The 15,807-nt window shown below is 46.8% G+C and overlaps 1 protein-coding gene across 2 annotated transcripts; it reads right to left on the bottom strand.

The window, feature by feature from the left end:
- Nucleotides 1–280: 280 nt before the first annotated feature.
- LOC308368031 (transcription initiation factor TFIID subunit 3-like) lies at nt 281–6,575 on the bottom strand. 2 transcript variants are annotated; one of them, XM_080842075.1, is made up of 7 exons: nt 6,236–6,575; nt 5,421–5,663; nt 3,460–5,252; nt 3,155–3,249; nt 1,800–2,040; nt 1,468–1,574; nt 281–1,243 (listed from the first exon to the last, which is right to left on the bottom strand). In XM_080842075.1, exons 1-7 carry the CDS (start codon nt 6,399–6,401, stop codon nt 1,129–1,131), a joined length of 2,760 nt encoding a protein of 919 aa, XP_080698201.1. In that variant the 5' UTR covers nt 6,402–6,575; the 3' UTR covers nt 281–1,128. The 2 variants fall into 2 exon arrangements, with proteins under 2 accessions (XP_080698201.1, XP_080698200.1); XM_080842074.1 differs by having other exon boundaries at nt 3,460–5,255.
- Nucleotides 6,576–15,807: the final 9,232 nt, after the last annotated feature.

Consider the following 15,807-nt stretch of genomic DNA (forward strand, 5'->3'; position numbering starts at 1 on the left):
GGCTGTTTGGACTTGCAACAGATTTTTCTTCAGGCTTTTAAAATCATTATAGTCATTAACCTGTTATGAGATGAAAATTCTACCCAATTATGATATAACATACATGCATTTAAAGGAGTCATCATTTCAAAAGGGAAACAGAAAAGGTATTCTAACATCAGTCTGTGATGACTCTAGGTAGATGGGTGAAAAACTTCCAGCTTATACTGACAAAAGAGAAGATTCTTTATTCAAGTTCATATACTCATAAACCTCTTTATAAATCTTTTATAAACTCTGTTCTCCGATCCCTCCTTTAACAAGCTTCTTTATGTGTCCTGATAAAATGACTGAACAATTTTCTTGGGCATGTCAACAAAAAAAGAAAGACATGTATAAATATCAAGAAAACATAGCAGTTACTGCAGATTGTCAGATGTCACTGACCAGAGATTTCAGGGATCATTCTCAGGTACATAAAGTACACATTTCATCTCTAATGTACACATACCCCAAAACCAAACAAGAAACCACTGAACCTTTAATATTGTGGAAATCTGGGCAAATAAAATATGCTGAAAGCATATGGAAAATATGTGAGGAAAAATAAAAATACAAACTCTCATTTCAAAAAATGTACACTAATTACAGAGAAAATCTGCTCAAGTTAAAAATAATCAGGTGCTGACAATGAAACTGAGTTTCTCAAGAAAAGGAAACAGCCCGAGTGACTTTCCATATTGTACACACAAACCTCAGTATACCTCCGTCTCTTTACATGCAAGTAATTCATCAATGTCAAAACAATGGTTGGACACTGAAACAGTGAGTGTAACTGATTGGTTTTCTGCTTTAGCAAATATATCCTCCTAAAAAGGAAAAGCATAATTTCTTTTGATACCACGTGTCATTATATTCCAAATATGCATACAAATTGCTGCATGTCTTTCACGCTGTCTTAGTTAAGGTGCTTGGTGGACAGATCTTCCACTTGATCACAAATCAAAAGGATAGCCATGGTCTATCCCATTCTGAGGACAGTAGTCTGAACATTTATCCAGTTTTAGACCTGGAAATTGCATTTGAGATGTTTTAAGCCAGCTCGAGCTGAAGAGATTGCGCCTTCTATAAAAATGTCCAGCCCTGGTTTCAATGCACTTTGTGTTTTCTTTTCTTGTGTTTTTTGTCCTTTTTCTTAACGGCACACTTAACACAGAACCACTGGGCATCCTCAGGTGGAGCAGCCGTCAACCCCACACAGGGCCTGCAGACAGAGAAACAGGGGTGGACTATGAATGATGGGGAACACAGTCTGTAGTTTTTACATCTCTATGGCATTTGAAGAGCACCAAACTGATGAGCAAAACAAGCATAGTATTGATATACTTGTGCACTGACAATTGCCTACTATACCGTGCTCATATACTTAACACTCGACTAGACAAGCTTCCCTCCAGCAGTAATACATGAATACGTTAAAACTCTTACCAGTGGTACCAGTCATCACAGTCATCACATCCAATCATTGGGCTGCCATCGTCAGGCTTGTTGCACCCAGGACAAATCCAGACGGTGTTTCCCCACTCATCACGGATCTGGAGAAAAAGGCACAGTATTCATGTAGGGTGAGATTTACATTCATATGTGAGCTTTAGGCTGACTTCATGCACTACTACACATTTGCCATTGGGATAGAACGTTTTAATATTTTCAAGAACCTTTTAATGTGTTTTACAGAAAAAAAAAAAAATGGGAAGCATCCCTGCAGAGATAGTGAAGATAACTTTACACACACATATTTTGTGATACCCAGAACTCACCACATAGGCACTGACGGTCTCAGTGACCACGCTGCACACTTGCGTCTTCAAGGAGCTGCCCTGTGAGAGGGCCATGGGAGGAGGCACTGGTGCAGCAGCCACAGGCGGTGGAGGCGCAGGAGTCAGAAGGGGCGCTGCAGGAGAGAAGATTGGGGCTGGAGGCTGTGCTGATTTTACACTCGCCATCTTGGGCGTCGTCATTTTAGGGACCTCAGAATTGGGGGCAACCTTGCTAATGACACTGGAATAGGGGGGAAAGCATGGTTAAGGCAGATATTCAGGTGCATCTTTTTCAATGTCTTACAACAAAACTGGTCGACGCAATGTGGTTGAGGGACTAAGTGTGTTCTTATCCTAACCATAAGATACATCCTGGAATGACATGTTAACCTGGAGTTTCTTCACACAGTCTGCACCTAGGGTCAAAGGGTTATATCAGTCTGCACCTAAGATCAAAGGGTTATATCAGTCTGCACCTAGGGTCAAAGGGTTATATCAGTCTGCACCTAGGGTCAAAGGGTTATATCAGTCTGCACCTAGGGTCAAAGGGTTATATCAGTCTGCACCTAAGATCAAAGGGTTATATCAGTCTGCACCTAGGGTCAAAGGGTTATATCAGTCTGCACCTAGGGTCAAAGGGTTATATCAGTCTGCACCTAAGATCAAAGGGTTATATCAGTCTGCAGCTAGGGTCAAAGGGTTATATCAGTGTGCAGCTAGGGTCTAAGGGGTATATCAGTCTGCACCTAGGGTCTAAGGGGTATATCAGTCTGCACCTAGGGTCTAAGGGGTATATCAGTCTGCAGCTAGGGTCAAAGGGTTATATCAGTCTGCAGCTAGGGTCTAAGGGGTATATCAGTCTGCAGCTAGGGTCTAAGGGGTATATCAGTCTGCACCTGGGGTCAAAGGTTATATCAGTCTGCACCTGGGGTCAAAGGTTATATCCCACCATCTATTGATATGGTGTTCAGTGCCGAATCCCGTGCTGCTTATGATTAGTCCATTTGTGATACCCTTCTATCCAGTGCGGTACATACAAATATGACATATTATTCAGGGGCAAAAGTACAGGCAGTGCTACCAGTGCAAATGCACTGGGGCCCAGAGTCATGCGACTGTGCTACCACATGGTGGGAGAGAATCCTTACGAAACAATAGCTATAGATACAAAACTTCAACTATTTTGGGTTCATCTGCAATATTTTAATCAATTTCATACTCAATTTTGTCATTTAGTTTGTTGGGTGGGGTGTGTGTGGAATGCTATTAATATATAAATAATTATATAAATACATGCAAGCCTTAACCCATCAAATCATACATAAAACACATGTTGCCCATGGCAAGGTACTCACATTTTGTCCTGGCCGACCCCCACCCTGAGAGTAAGCCTGGGAATGACAGGTGAGGGAAGTGCTGTGGGAGGCTCCACTTTCACCAGCACTTTCACCTGCAAAGGTACAAGACTCTGGTGAGGTACAAGACACAAGGTGACCAGCCGCTGCCTCATATACTTAATGTTTGTTTACATAATCAAAGCTGCCTCGAGCTGATCGGACACACTGCCCAGCTATAGACCACCCCCATATGATCAGCTTAAGGGATCCTCTCTGCATTCCTAACTAACTGCATAACCTTTTCTTTTTTCAAAGCACATTACCTTTTCCAGCTTCAGCCTCTCCTTCTCCTTTTCTCGCTTTTCCTTCTCTCTCTCTTTCTCCTTCTTCTTTTCTTCCTTCTCTCTCTCCTTCTCCTTGGCCCTTTCTTTTTCCTTTTCTTTTTCTTTCTTCTTCTTCTTCTCCTTCTTGTCTTTCTTTTTGTCCTTCTCTTTGCCTTTGCTGTCCCGATCAGGCAGGATGGGCGGGAGTGGAGGCAGCATAGTGGGTATACGCAAACAGCTGGACGGGCTAAAGAGCGAAAAGGGGCCATCACCCTGACCAAATGGAGTAAGGGACAGCTTTTTGTCCACTTTTCCCCGGTCCTTGCCCTTGTCTCGCTTATCTTTATCTTTTTTGGTCTTTTCCTTGTCCTTCTTCTTGTCTTTGTGCTTTTCCTTGTCTTTCCTGAAGATACCGTCAGTGCCATCTTTGGACTTTGATTTCGAGGACATCTCAGGGCCTCCGAGATCCCGCATCATAAAGTGCTCTCGTAGGTCGTCTTCCCTCAGGGAAAAGTCCTTCCAGGGAATTTTAGCCTCCTTAGGGAAATCCTTGCTCTTGTCTCGGTTTTTATCACGATTTTTGTCTTTCATTTTACCCTTCTCCCTTTCCTTGTCTTTCTCCTTTGGCTTCTCTTTCTTTTTTAGTTTGGTTTTCAGCTCTTTCTTTAGCTTCTTCTTCACATCAGCCGATGCAAACATCTTGTGCTTGTTCTCAAACACCTTCATCAGAGGCTCTGGGGTGGGAGGTGAGGCTGATGAGGACGAGAGATATGGTGCATTCAGTGGTGTTCCGTCATTTGCTTTGCGAATCACCTCGTTGATGGAGTCGTCCATAGTCCACATGCTGCCAGGGACGCCACTCATTGAGAACGGTGTTGACGTGTCTCGATCATAATAGGTATTTGTTCCCATCTTGGCCTTGGGTGTTGCTTGCTCCAAGATGGTCAGTCGACTGGGGCTGGAGAAGCTGTCGCTCTCTGAGTCTGAAGCTGAGGAGTAGGCAAAAGGGTCTGGCTCACTTTCTGCACATGCCTGGGCAATGACAGCGTCAATGGAGTCATCAATTGTGTTGTCGGGTGGCTCTGGCTTCCTGAGTTGTGCTTCTCCAAGCAGCCAGTCCGACTCCAAGTTCTGTTGCCGGACATGAACATTCTCCTTCCCCATCCTCTCGCTCAGAGGGGCAAGGGGAGTCCTCTGCAGGGTCTCGCTCTTCCCAGGGGTGTGGGCAGCTTTCTCCGAGCAAGACTTGGAACTCTTTGGACTTTTAGCCTGACCTGGTGATTTCCTCTTCTCCTTTGGCAATGCTTTAGGTGAACATATGGGACTCCCTGCTGAGGACCCAACACTGGAGCCCTTAGGTGATCTGACTCTCTGCCTGCCAGGTGAGGATATGCTTGGCTTTCTGTTCGGAGCACAAATGGCCTTGTGGTCTGGGTGTCTAGGGATCATAGGCAGGGGTTTAAAGACGACATTTGGTATTGGTGGCTCAGGTGATGGTGATAAAGATCCCAAACTATCCAGCACAGAGGATGGAAGCCGCTGGGGGTTGAGAGAGCTAAGGGGCTCCCTGGGCTCCCCTGTCCATTCCGGGCTGAAGCCAGAATGAAGTCTTGGCCTCTTGCTGGGCATCATGCCAATACTGGCATCAGGACTCAACATGGGCCTCTTCATCGGGTGATTCTCATCATTGACTCCTTCTTCTTCTCCCAGGTCTTCCTCCTCCTCATCAAAAGGTACTTGCATAGCGTCAGCTGATGTGCCCATGTCTGTCATGACCTCTTCCTCCTCCTCCTCTTCTGAGATGCAGAGGTAGAGAAACAAAGATAAGAGTGAAATAAATTGTCTATTAAGATATAATATATTTTTAACTGTTTTCACATTTTATTTTTTTCTCACAAATGTCACCATATTCTACCAACACAATAAATCTAGTTTGACTGAAATCAGTTATGAAGACTTACCTTCTTGCAAAGAGACCAATGGAGGCAAGTAGTCTGGTATGTATTCCTTCCTTTCCTCCTTGTCTCGTGTTTCTGGTTGTGGAAACTGCAGCACATTGTTCTTACTGACTGGGAAGAGGGGTGTTTGATGGGCAAAACCAACAGGCTCCAAGTTGTGGACATAATCTTCCAGTTCATTAAGGCTGACGCCCAACAATGTGAAGGCTTGACCCACGTCATCCAGCACGGGATCTGTCCTTCCATCTGAAAGCAAACAGTTGTTGTAGATTTGCAGTCCACATAACCCAATATTGCCAAAAAGTAACCCTAAATATAGATAGGCACAACTCAAATGGATGTATAACAGTAAAAAGAAGTTGTGCTATTACTTTTAAACTTATAAACTTTCAGTGTGTCGCTTTTATTCTCAAAGGTTATTTGTGCACAAAGAAAGAGTTAATAGTGAGAAATAGTTTTTTCGCTTCTTGAAAGCACAGATGTAAGCCCAGGTAAGTTAGCACTTTGGACACTCCCCTTTGTTGACATCTGTTCACTATGCACACCGCACAGAATTTAAATGACAGATGAGAGATTTAATTAAACTTAACATCATCTACATACCTGACGCAGATTATAACACTGTGATACCTGCTGCAAGAGACTTTTATAACTCTCAGCATGCAGCAAAGTTGTGTTGGGACGTTAGCCGACAAGCTAACTGTGTGAAGCTGTACTGAGGCCTTACCACGGAAGAGTTGCTGACACTTTTGATTGGGAGCATTTAGAAGCTCACCTTGCTAATACAATGTTATACAAGGTCTGGGGAGGTTACTCACAGAGTTCAGAATAACGGTGGCAACCTCTTGCCAGCTGCTGAATATATCGGTCTAGAACATCAGAAAGAAGATCACATGCTGTTAGCTGAACTGCGTCCCAGCCTAGAGCTTGACAGATCTGCGCCACCGACACACGCAGCAGAGAGCGGGCATAGCTGTCGCACATTTCGCTGGTTCTTGTAGGGGTTTAGTCCATGACATTCATACTTGTAATCATAGCCCTGATATGTGCAACTGGGTGTTCTCCAAACTCTTTACATTTTATTACATTCAACTGCTGACATCTTAAGGCATGTTCCAGCTTAGGACCTAAGGTAGATCCTAGCTGACAGGACCGCCATCTTGCTCCTAACCTTTCTCAAGCAGCGCTTAGCCAGCGACAATAAGGAAACATTTCACAGAAATTCAAAATAAAAGTCCAAACTTAATTACCGGTATTTTTAAACTATGCAAAGACGAAAAATATATAATTTAACAAACTGTATGTGCTAGTGCTACCAAAGGTACAATAGACTTAAAGGTGGGAAAATTCAAGCTTGAAATGCCCTTTTCAATACGAAAACACTACTAGTGTTTTGGAAATTACTAATCTAAAATGTATTTAAATGAGAAAAAGTGTTTGAACATCTACATGACTCATTCCATCAGCCTGAGACTTGAAAGGTAGACGATAAAATGCATATAATTGGCCTACAATAATTGCTTACTGCTGAACTCCATATTGTGTGACTGAAAAAAAAATTCATATTAGGGTCAAATTAAATCCTTGTAAAGTTCTTCATGGAAATCTATAGATATTTAGGCCTGAAGCGCCTTTGTAGGTACCAACACAAAATACAAATGCATGGAATTACATAGAAAACATACAGCAAGACTTCCTTCCCTTGTATGGAATCAGATCAATGCCATAAATATTTTGTAATCTGTAATATAGATTTTGTATCTGTAATATAGATTTTGTATCTGTGAAACCATACACTTTCAAAACCTATCTACAGATACGGATTTCAAATACGAAATGTATCTACACTTTCAAAAACTATCTTCACTTTCAAAATCTATTTACAGATACGGATTTCAAATACGAAATGTATCTACACTTTCAAAAACTATCTACACTTTCAAAAACTATCTTCACTTTCAAAATCTATCTTCAGATACGGATTTCAAGTACGAATTACGGATTTCAGTTATGAATTACAAATCTTTTTGGCACTGTTTTGACTTCCTTTCTAAAGAGCCAATCAGCGCTTTTGGCAGATTTTCTAACGCGCCAATCAACACATTGTATCCTGTACTGACTAGCCAATCAGCGCTAGCTTGCTGGCAACTGCTGGGAGAGTTGAGTGAAACGGTGTATGCAGGCAGCAGTCACGGAACAGACACCGAGAAATGGCACAAGTAAGAAGGCCTAGCGCTAGTTGAATTTGTCCCGCTCATTATTCAATAGTTCTAAACCTGGTTTGAATACAATTGGGTGTACGAACGCTGTGGGGGAAGTTACACAAGCATGCCTTATGTCTGGCCCAAAGGGGCAGTGGTTATGAGACTCATGTGGGAATAGGGTGCTTGGTGGAATACGTTTACTGTGCTTGACATGAGCTCTGCATGCGAGCAACGTGTAGTTTTCCTCGGCACAAAACTTGTAACTCTCCGCAGGCTCTGGAGATTCGGAAATCGTCAGCCTACAGAGTTATTTTTAATACACTACTAAAATGTCAACGTGTAGGGCTCTGTTCACTGCCTTCTACCACGTAAGAGCTGATGAACTTACTCTTAGGCTCTGGTGATTCAGAGATCGCTTGGCTGCAGAACGCATTGTAACTAAGAAATTGGTCTTAGCCACATCTAACAAATAGAATCTAATGAAAGTGTGGCGAGAACTCCAGCTTGCCGTCTCATATATCTCTTCCACTGAGACGCTATAAAACTCGCTTCCACAAAAAATACACAATAAAGCGTTTTCAAGGACTTCAGAAAATGGTTACAAATAGGCTACCCCAAAGTGCCATGAAAAGAAACGAAAATGACATTGCAAGGTGGTTTTGAAATCAGGCTGGTCATTCACTCAACTCTCCCAGCAGTTGCCAGCAAGCTAGCGCTGATTGGCTAGTCAGTAAAGGATACAATGTGTTGATTGGCGCGTTAGAAAATCTGCCAAAAGCGCTGATTGGCTCTTTAGAAAGGAAGTCAAAACAGTGCCAAAAAGATTTTGTAATTCGTAACTGCAATCCGTAATTCGTATTTAATATCCGTATCCATATCCTTAATTCGTAACTGAAATCCGTATCTGCAGATAGATTTTGAAAGTGAAGATATTTTTTAAAAGTGTAGATAGTTTTTGAAAGTGTAGATACATTTCGTATTAGAAATCCGTATCTGTAAATAGATTTTGAAAATGAAGATAGTTTTTGAAAGTGTAGATACATTTCGTATTTGAAATCCGTATCTGTAGATAGGTTTTGAAAGTGTAGATGGTTTCACAGATACAAAATCTATATTACAGATACAAAATCTATATCAGAGATTACAAAATATGTATGGCATTGATCTGATTCCATACCCGTGCCTGTCTGTAGTTCTTCTGTCTAGTAAACTAGACTTTTGATTATGCTCACTCTCAACTGTAGGCCTACATGTGAAACATCTTCATTACAGCCTAACAAGTCTTCATAGTGTTGCTCTTTTCTATTTTTGTCTATGTATATCATTGTGAAGTGTGTCTGTCATTGTTATTATTGCCATTGGTCTAAGAAATTGCTACCATTTGTATTTGAACATTTTATAAAACAGTTCATGTCATACGGTAACCTGGTCTTCTGTTTGGTCCTGTACAACTAACATCCCACTTGTGTGGTGAGTGGGCTTTCAACTAAACAGGCCTACAGATATACAGTGCCCTCCCCTTTGTCTTCCTAACTGACAAGGAGTCAATGGTTACAAAGTCAAAAACTAACTGTCTGTTAAATACCACTTGTAGAGCTGTATCCCAAAAAAAGTGTATTTATCTCGACTAGTTGGCAGCACAGCAGGCATATGGCGTGTAAAACGTTTAAGCATTTGTGAAACCGGATTTGCAAACTTTGAAGCAGACTTTTATTTGAGGCTTTTTGATGCCATCTTGCCGCATCTTGTTGCTTATTTTTCGCTTACTAGTTTCTCGAAACTGCGTGCAGGGCGAGTGTTCTTCTTCGTCTTAGCGAAGTTTACCTTATCATAATAAACTGTATTCACATCGCCACCTACTGGTGTGGCAGTTAAAAAATAATGGTGGTGATTTTCAAAGGCAGGTTCATGGGTTCCTTGTCGTAGTAACCTACGACAGTACAGATGGGACGTGACATCGTCACGGCTCCAATTCGAATACACTATTCATTCACGCCGGAAGGCTGAAATATGTCAATCATCTCCTGAGCCCGCCCCCTCAGGAGCGCATATAAAAGGCAGCGCTTGACATATGATCACCCTCTTTTCCAATTTCGACGTTAGGTATCCGTACCTAACCTCACTCTTCGTTACGCTCGAAAATTTTGCTACTTGCTAATTTATCCTCGTGTGCTTAAAACTCTTTGTAGCCGGTGAGTTGGGTTTTCCCTTTCACTAGCTCTGGGTGCAACGAGTTTATTGGCTTGTTTTATTCTGCTATTCTGTCGAGTCGCTGTATTGTAACGTGTTACTAGCCAGTCGCTGACTAGCTTGCTAATCACCTGCTAAGTGCTTGTTACTTTACTTCACTCGCACTAATTTCTGTTTTCTACAGTTATGTCCTCCAAACAGGTGTACCCGGACTGCGGGCACGCCAGAGAGAAGGGGGACCGTCACCGCATGTGCCTTCGCTGCCTGGGCAAGGACCACGCAGCTGCTGCCCTTGGTGAAGACGACCCCGCGTGTGAACTCTGTGCCAAAATGGATTTGGCCAGAGTCAGGAAACGCCATGCGTTCTGGCAACGCAGCGGCTCTGGTGCGAGTACTCCAGCGCCGACTGGGGGGGCTCCCCCACTCGGCCCTCGTGCTCCGTCGGCTTCCAGCAGCGTAGTGTGTGGCAACCGCCCTCGTGCCGTTGCCTCATCCGCTAGCCCTTCCCACTCGCCCATATCTCCCCTCGCCCCACTGGTGGCCGAGGACCGCGAGGCGGTGGAACTGCCCTCCTGCTTCGAGGAGTTGCCTGCCCTCGAGCTGGATTTCGGACTGGACAACGAGAGCCTGCCCGAACTCGAGGAGCTCTCGGATGAGAGTGAGGAGATGGACGTGACCGAGCAGCTGCCCGTCACCTCCAGGACCCTGGGCCAACAACTGCACGAGGTGGCGCTGAGGGCTGCGACCTACCTCGGTCTCCCTCTCCCGTCACCTCCCGTCGTGCAGCCTTCCCTGCTGGACGGCGAGTTCTACGGCGGCCCTCCAGCCTCAGCTCCCAGCCCCCTCCCCTTCTTCGCGGAGGTGCACAGAGAGCACACAGCGACCTGGGCCACACCCTATTCTGGACGGGCTCCGGTCCCAGGCTTCGCCGCCTACCTCCACCTCGACCAGGCAAAGGAGAGCGGCTACCTCTCCGTCCCTCAGGTAGAAGACGCGGTGGCTGCATACCTCTCGCCCTCTGCTCCCACAGCGCGTCTCGGCCAAAAGCCCACCCTGCCGTCCCGGGTTTCCCGTCACCAGGCTTCGTTGGCTGAGAAGGCGTACCTGGCGGCTGGGCAAGCCGCCTGCTCCACCAACACCTCTGCTCTCCTGCAGCGCTATCAAGCAAGGCTGCTTACTGAGCTAGCCGCGTCGTTGGGAGGCGAACACCAGGTGGTATCCGAGCTGCGCCGGGCTACTGACCTCTCTCTCCGCCTTACCCGCTGCACAGCGCAGGCACACGGGAGAGTCATGGGCGCCTCTGTCGCGACTCTTCGCTCGCTCTGGCTGTCTCTGGCGAGGCTCAGCGACAAAGAAAAGGCTCCTCTCCTAGACTCGCCACTCACCACCGACGGGATCTTCGGTGAGTCCGTGGAAACGATGGCCGCCCAGTTTGAGGCAGAAAAGAAGAGCAGCGAGGCTTTCCGAGCCTGGATGCCACGCTCTGCCTCTGACCAACGCTCTTCTGATCAGGCGACACCAGCCACGGGGTCCAAGCGCAGCGGCTTCCGCTCACCAGCGCCTCCACCAGCTAAGGTGCAGGCTCGCCGTGGATGGCACAGACACCCCTTCCGTCTCCCGGAGCAGCCCGACTCGCATCAGCCTGCTCCGCGCCAGACGCAGAGCGCACCCCACGCCCCACACCAGAAGGCTGCCAAGCGTGGTAAAGGTCGCGGATTCTCTCCAGCCTCCTGATCCAAGGCTGAAGAAGAGGGTAGGGGGAGAGGTGGAATCCTCACCACCAGGGAAATTGGCCCGATACTCGCATGCAAAACTCATGCCAGCAACGGTTTGTCATGTTACACCAACACAAAATATATCTGTCCCAACTGTCCCTTTAGGCACAGCGCTTCGACATGTAAATGTAACTCCCCCCGCAGTGTCCCCACTGCACATCACACATTTTTTATTCAAACTGAGGGGGCAACCCCAGATCTCGTCCCCCTCCTCAGTCGGAGCGGGCACAGATCTAGACTTAATCAGATTGAATATGAGCGAGCTAGTGCTCGACCTATTGTTTCTCTCTCGGCCCAACCTGCACGGTTGTGTGGAGAGCTGGCGCGCATGCGCAGTGTCACCCTGGGTTCTAAAAACCATTTCAGTGGGTTATACGCTCCAGTTTGCCCGCCCCCCCCCCCCAAGGTTCAGGGGCGTAGTTCAAACGATAGTGCCACGGCATCAAGCGGTCTTCCTACAGGAGGAAATAGACTCCCTCCTGAGAAAAGGAGCTATTCAGTCTGTTCCGCTCGGAGACGAGAACAGGGGGTTTTTCAGTCGCTATTTTCTAGTTCCAAAAAAGGACGGAAAATATCGACCGATCTTAGACCTCCGTATTCTGAACAAAGCTCTCATGACGATGAAATTCAGAATGCTGACCCCTCGTCTATTGATTCAGTACATAAGATCAGGAGATTGGTTCACCTCCATCGATCTAAAAGACGCATACTTCCATATCCCGATCCACCCCAGACACCGACAGTTTCTGAGGTTTGCGTTCGGAGGGAAGGCATATCAGTTCTGCGCGCTGCCTTTCGGTCTAGCTCTGGCACCAAGGGTATTCACGAAATGCGTAGAAGCAGCCATCGCCCCTTTGCGGAGACAAGGCTTGCGTATTCACAATTACTTAGACGACTGGCTCATTTGCTCAAAGTCAAAAGAAGCGGCGTTGCAGGAGTGCCATCTAGTGGTGTTGCACCTACATCGTCTGGGCTTCGTGGTGAACAGAGACAAAAGCGTCTTAATTCCCAGTCAATCCGCTCTCTTTCTAGGCATGGATTTAAACTCCACCTCTATGACGGTTGGGTTATCTCAGGGAAGAATAGAGGCAATCAGGTCGTGTGTGAGTCAGTTCAAACTGAAAAAGAAAGTCTCATCCCTTCTTTGCCAAAGACTAATGGGGATGATGGCTTCGGCCGCTATAGCGTTACCTCTCGGAATGCTACACGCACGGCCCTTCCAATCGTGGTACCTCTCTCTGAAACTCAGTCCCGCCAGGAACAGTTACGAGAGAGTGACAGTAGATGCCAGGTGCCTGAAAGCACTGGCGATCTGGAGAACGCCACACTTCCTCACGGCGGCAGCGCCGATGGGCATAGTGACACGTCGCTTAGTGATAACCACAGACGCTTCCACGACAGGGTGGGGAGCGATCTGCGAGGGGAAATCAGTGAACGGCCTCTGGTCTGCGACGGAGGCCGAGTCACACATAAATGTCTTAGAACTCAAGACGATTTTCCTGGCGCTGCAGCACTTTCTGCCCATGTTAAACGGTCAGCACGTACTAGTCAGGACAGACAACACGTCAGCGATCGCCTATATCAATCGCCAAGGGGGTGTTCGGTCGCCGACTCTGCATCACCTGGCAACCCGCCTGCTCATGTGGGCGGCAACTCGCATCAGTTCCCTCAGAGCAGTTCATGTTCCGGGCCACCTCAACTGGGGCGCGGACTTGTTGTCGAGGGGCAATCCACGGGCGGCAGACTGGTGTCTGCACCCTCAAGTGATCGAACAGATCTGGCTGCGTTTTCACAGGGCTCAGGTGGACCTGTTTGCCAACAGGGAAAACACCTGCTGCCCTCTCTGGTTCTCGCTGGGGGGAGACAACCCCCCATTAGGTGTGGACGCGCTGGGCCACCAATGGCCGAACAGGCGTCTTTACGCTTTTCCCCCGATCCCTCTCCTTCAGCAGGTGCTGAGCAGGATAATGGACGAGGGCAGAGAATTAATATTAGTAGCTCCCCATTGGCCCAATCGACCATGGTGCGCAGATCTCTACAGGATGTCAGTGCGGCCTCCCTGGGTGCTTCCTCTACGGAGGGATCTCCTGACGCAGGCGCACGGCACGATATGGCATCCACGACCGGAGCTGTGGCGGCTCAGTGCCTGGCACCTGAAAGGAGCAGGCTCATAGCTTCGGGTCTGTCTGATGCAGTGGTGTCCACGATACAGAGTGCTCGGGCTCTGTCGACACGGTCCCTCTATACGCTGAAGTGGCGCAGGTTTGATCAATGGTGTGTCGCGCGTCAGTACGACTCCATCAACTGCGCTTTGAGCGTCATTTTAGAATTCCTGCAGCATTTGTTTGACGAGGGGAAGGCTGCTTCCACTCTCAAAGTTTACCTGGCGGCTATTTCAGCCTGTCATGCAGGCATCAATGGTAAAACCCCAGGTAATCACCCTTTAACGTCACGCTTTATGGCTGGCGTGAGGCGTCTCAGAGTGCCTGATAGGCACTTGGTGCCCTCATGGGATCTACTGGTGGTTTTACGTGCTCTTACAGGGCCTCCGTTCGAGCCCCTTGAGGAGGTAGACATGAAATTTGTCTCTTTTAAAACTGCGCTTTTACTGGCCCTTGTGTCAGCCAAGCGCGTGGGCGATTTGCGCGCTCTGTCAGTCAGCGCATCTTGCCTTCAGTTCGCGATCGCTGGTGATAAAGTGGTTATGCGACCTAATGCTGCCTACACACCCAAGGTGGTTTCAACTCCTTTTCGCAACCAAGTAATTGAATTGGCAGTGTTTTCGCCTCCTCCTTTCGCTTCAGCGGATGAGGAGCGCCTGAATAAACTATGCCCAGTGCGCGCTCTCCGATGTTATACGGAGCGCACGAGTGCTTTCAGAAAAACTGACCAGCTGTTTGTCTGCTTTGGCGCACAGGCAAGGGGCAGACCTCTTTCAAAACCGAGCCTTTCCCGTTGGATAGTGGAGGCTATCGTTTTGTCTTATAAGAGTTTATCCTTAGAGCCCCCAGTGAAGTTGCGTGCGCACTCCACTCGGGGAGTTGCTTCCTCCTGGGCCTTGTTGAAAGGCGTCTCAGTCGAGGAAATATGTAAGGCTGCGAGTTGGAATTCTCGCCACACCTTCATAAGATTCTATATGTTAGATGTGTCGACCCCCTCCTTCTTGCAGGGGGTCTTGCACGCTGAAAATTCAATAGCCCCACAGAGCCTGTGAATGGTTTCTTAAATATGAACGGGTGTCAGTCCTTTTCATGGTTAAATGCTGACATTCCGGTATATGGGGATATCGTGTAGACATACGATTGGAAATCGTTGTAGTCTACATGGAATGGTTATTAAAAATATATACTACGTGTTCATTAGCTTTTATGGTCAAACGCAGATGAACCGTTAACCACCAGCTGCCGTGTGTGCCTCTTGGGAGGTCATAAATACGAGGAGCTGGTCAAGGCTGATTGACACTGTATTTTTCACGCGTGAAGGGATACGGTCCCATCTGTACTGTCGTAGGTTACTACGACAAGGAACGTCTCGGTTACTTACGTAACCTCGGTTCCTTTAGTCGGAACCGTAGACAGTACAAAGTTTGCGTGTACAGTGTCCATTCTTCTTGGAGTGGGTGTGTTCTTATGTTACGCTCAAAATTGTCCAAGAGGGTGATCATATGTCAAGCGCTGCCTTTTATATGCGCTCCTGAGGGGGCGGGCTCAGGAGATGATTGACATATTTCAGCCTTCCGGCGTGAATGAATAGTGTATTCGAATTGGAGCCGTGACGATGTCACGTCCCATCTGTACTGTCTACGGTTCCGACTAAAGGAACCGAGGTTACGTAAGTAACCGAGACGTTCACGTCTCACACTCTTACAAGGCTAGTTGTTGTTCAGCAAGTTCAGCTGCCCGCTATGTAGCCCCAGGTTCATGACACATGCCTTCACCAATAATAGCCTTTATAATAGCTGTGTTAGATCTTTCTCCATTTCTCCCTGACATACTTCATTATGTACTGTAGGGAAGAGTGGGCCCATAGAGAAAACAAAACACTTGTTTCAATGAAACATTTTCTGACACCAACACAAAGAACAAACCCCATGTTTTTCTGAACACAATTATATTTGCTGATTTTCAGGTAACCTCCCCTTGTCTTTGATAAGAGAGGAGGGATAACAAAACAGAGATGTATGCTGTCTCCAAGGACACCGTTCAGTTTAGTCTTCTACTG

Source organism: Sprattus sprattus (assembly GCF_963457725.1).
Source record: "Sprattus sprattus genome assembly, chromosome: 7".
Lineage (NCBI taxonomy): Eukaryota > Metazoa > Chordata > Actinopteri > Clupeiformes > Clupeidae > Sprattus > Sprattus sprattus.

What these genes read in the sequence shown, in the direction of transcription:
- LOC308368031 (XM_080842074.1), bottom strand. Translation starts at nt 6,401, where the DNA reads ATGTGCGACAGCTATGCCCGCTCTCTGCTGCGTGTGTCGGTGGCGCAG. An exon ending in GGGGTCGGCCAGGACAAAAT is followed by an intron (nt 2,041 to 3,154) that starts GTGAGTACCTTG and finishes CCCCTATTCCAG; the next exon opens with TGTCATTAGCAAGGTTGCCC. An exon ending in AGACCGTCAGTGCCTATGTG is followed by an intron (nt 1,575 to 1,799) that starts GTGAGTTCTGGG and finishes CTTTTTCTCCAG; the next exon opens with ATCCGTGATGAGTGGGGAAA.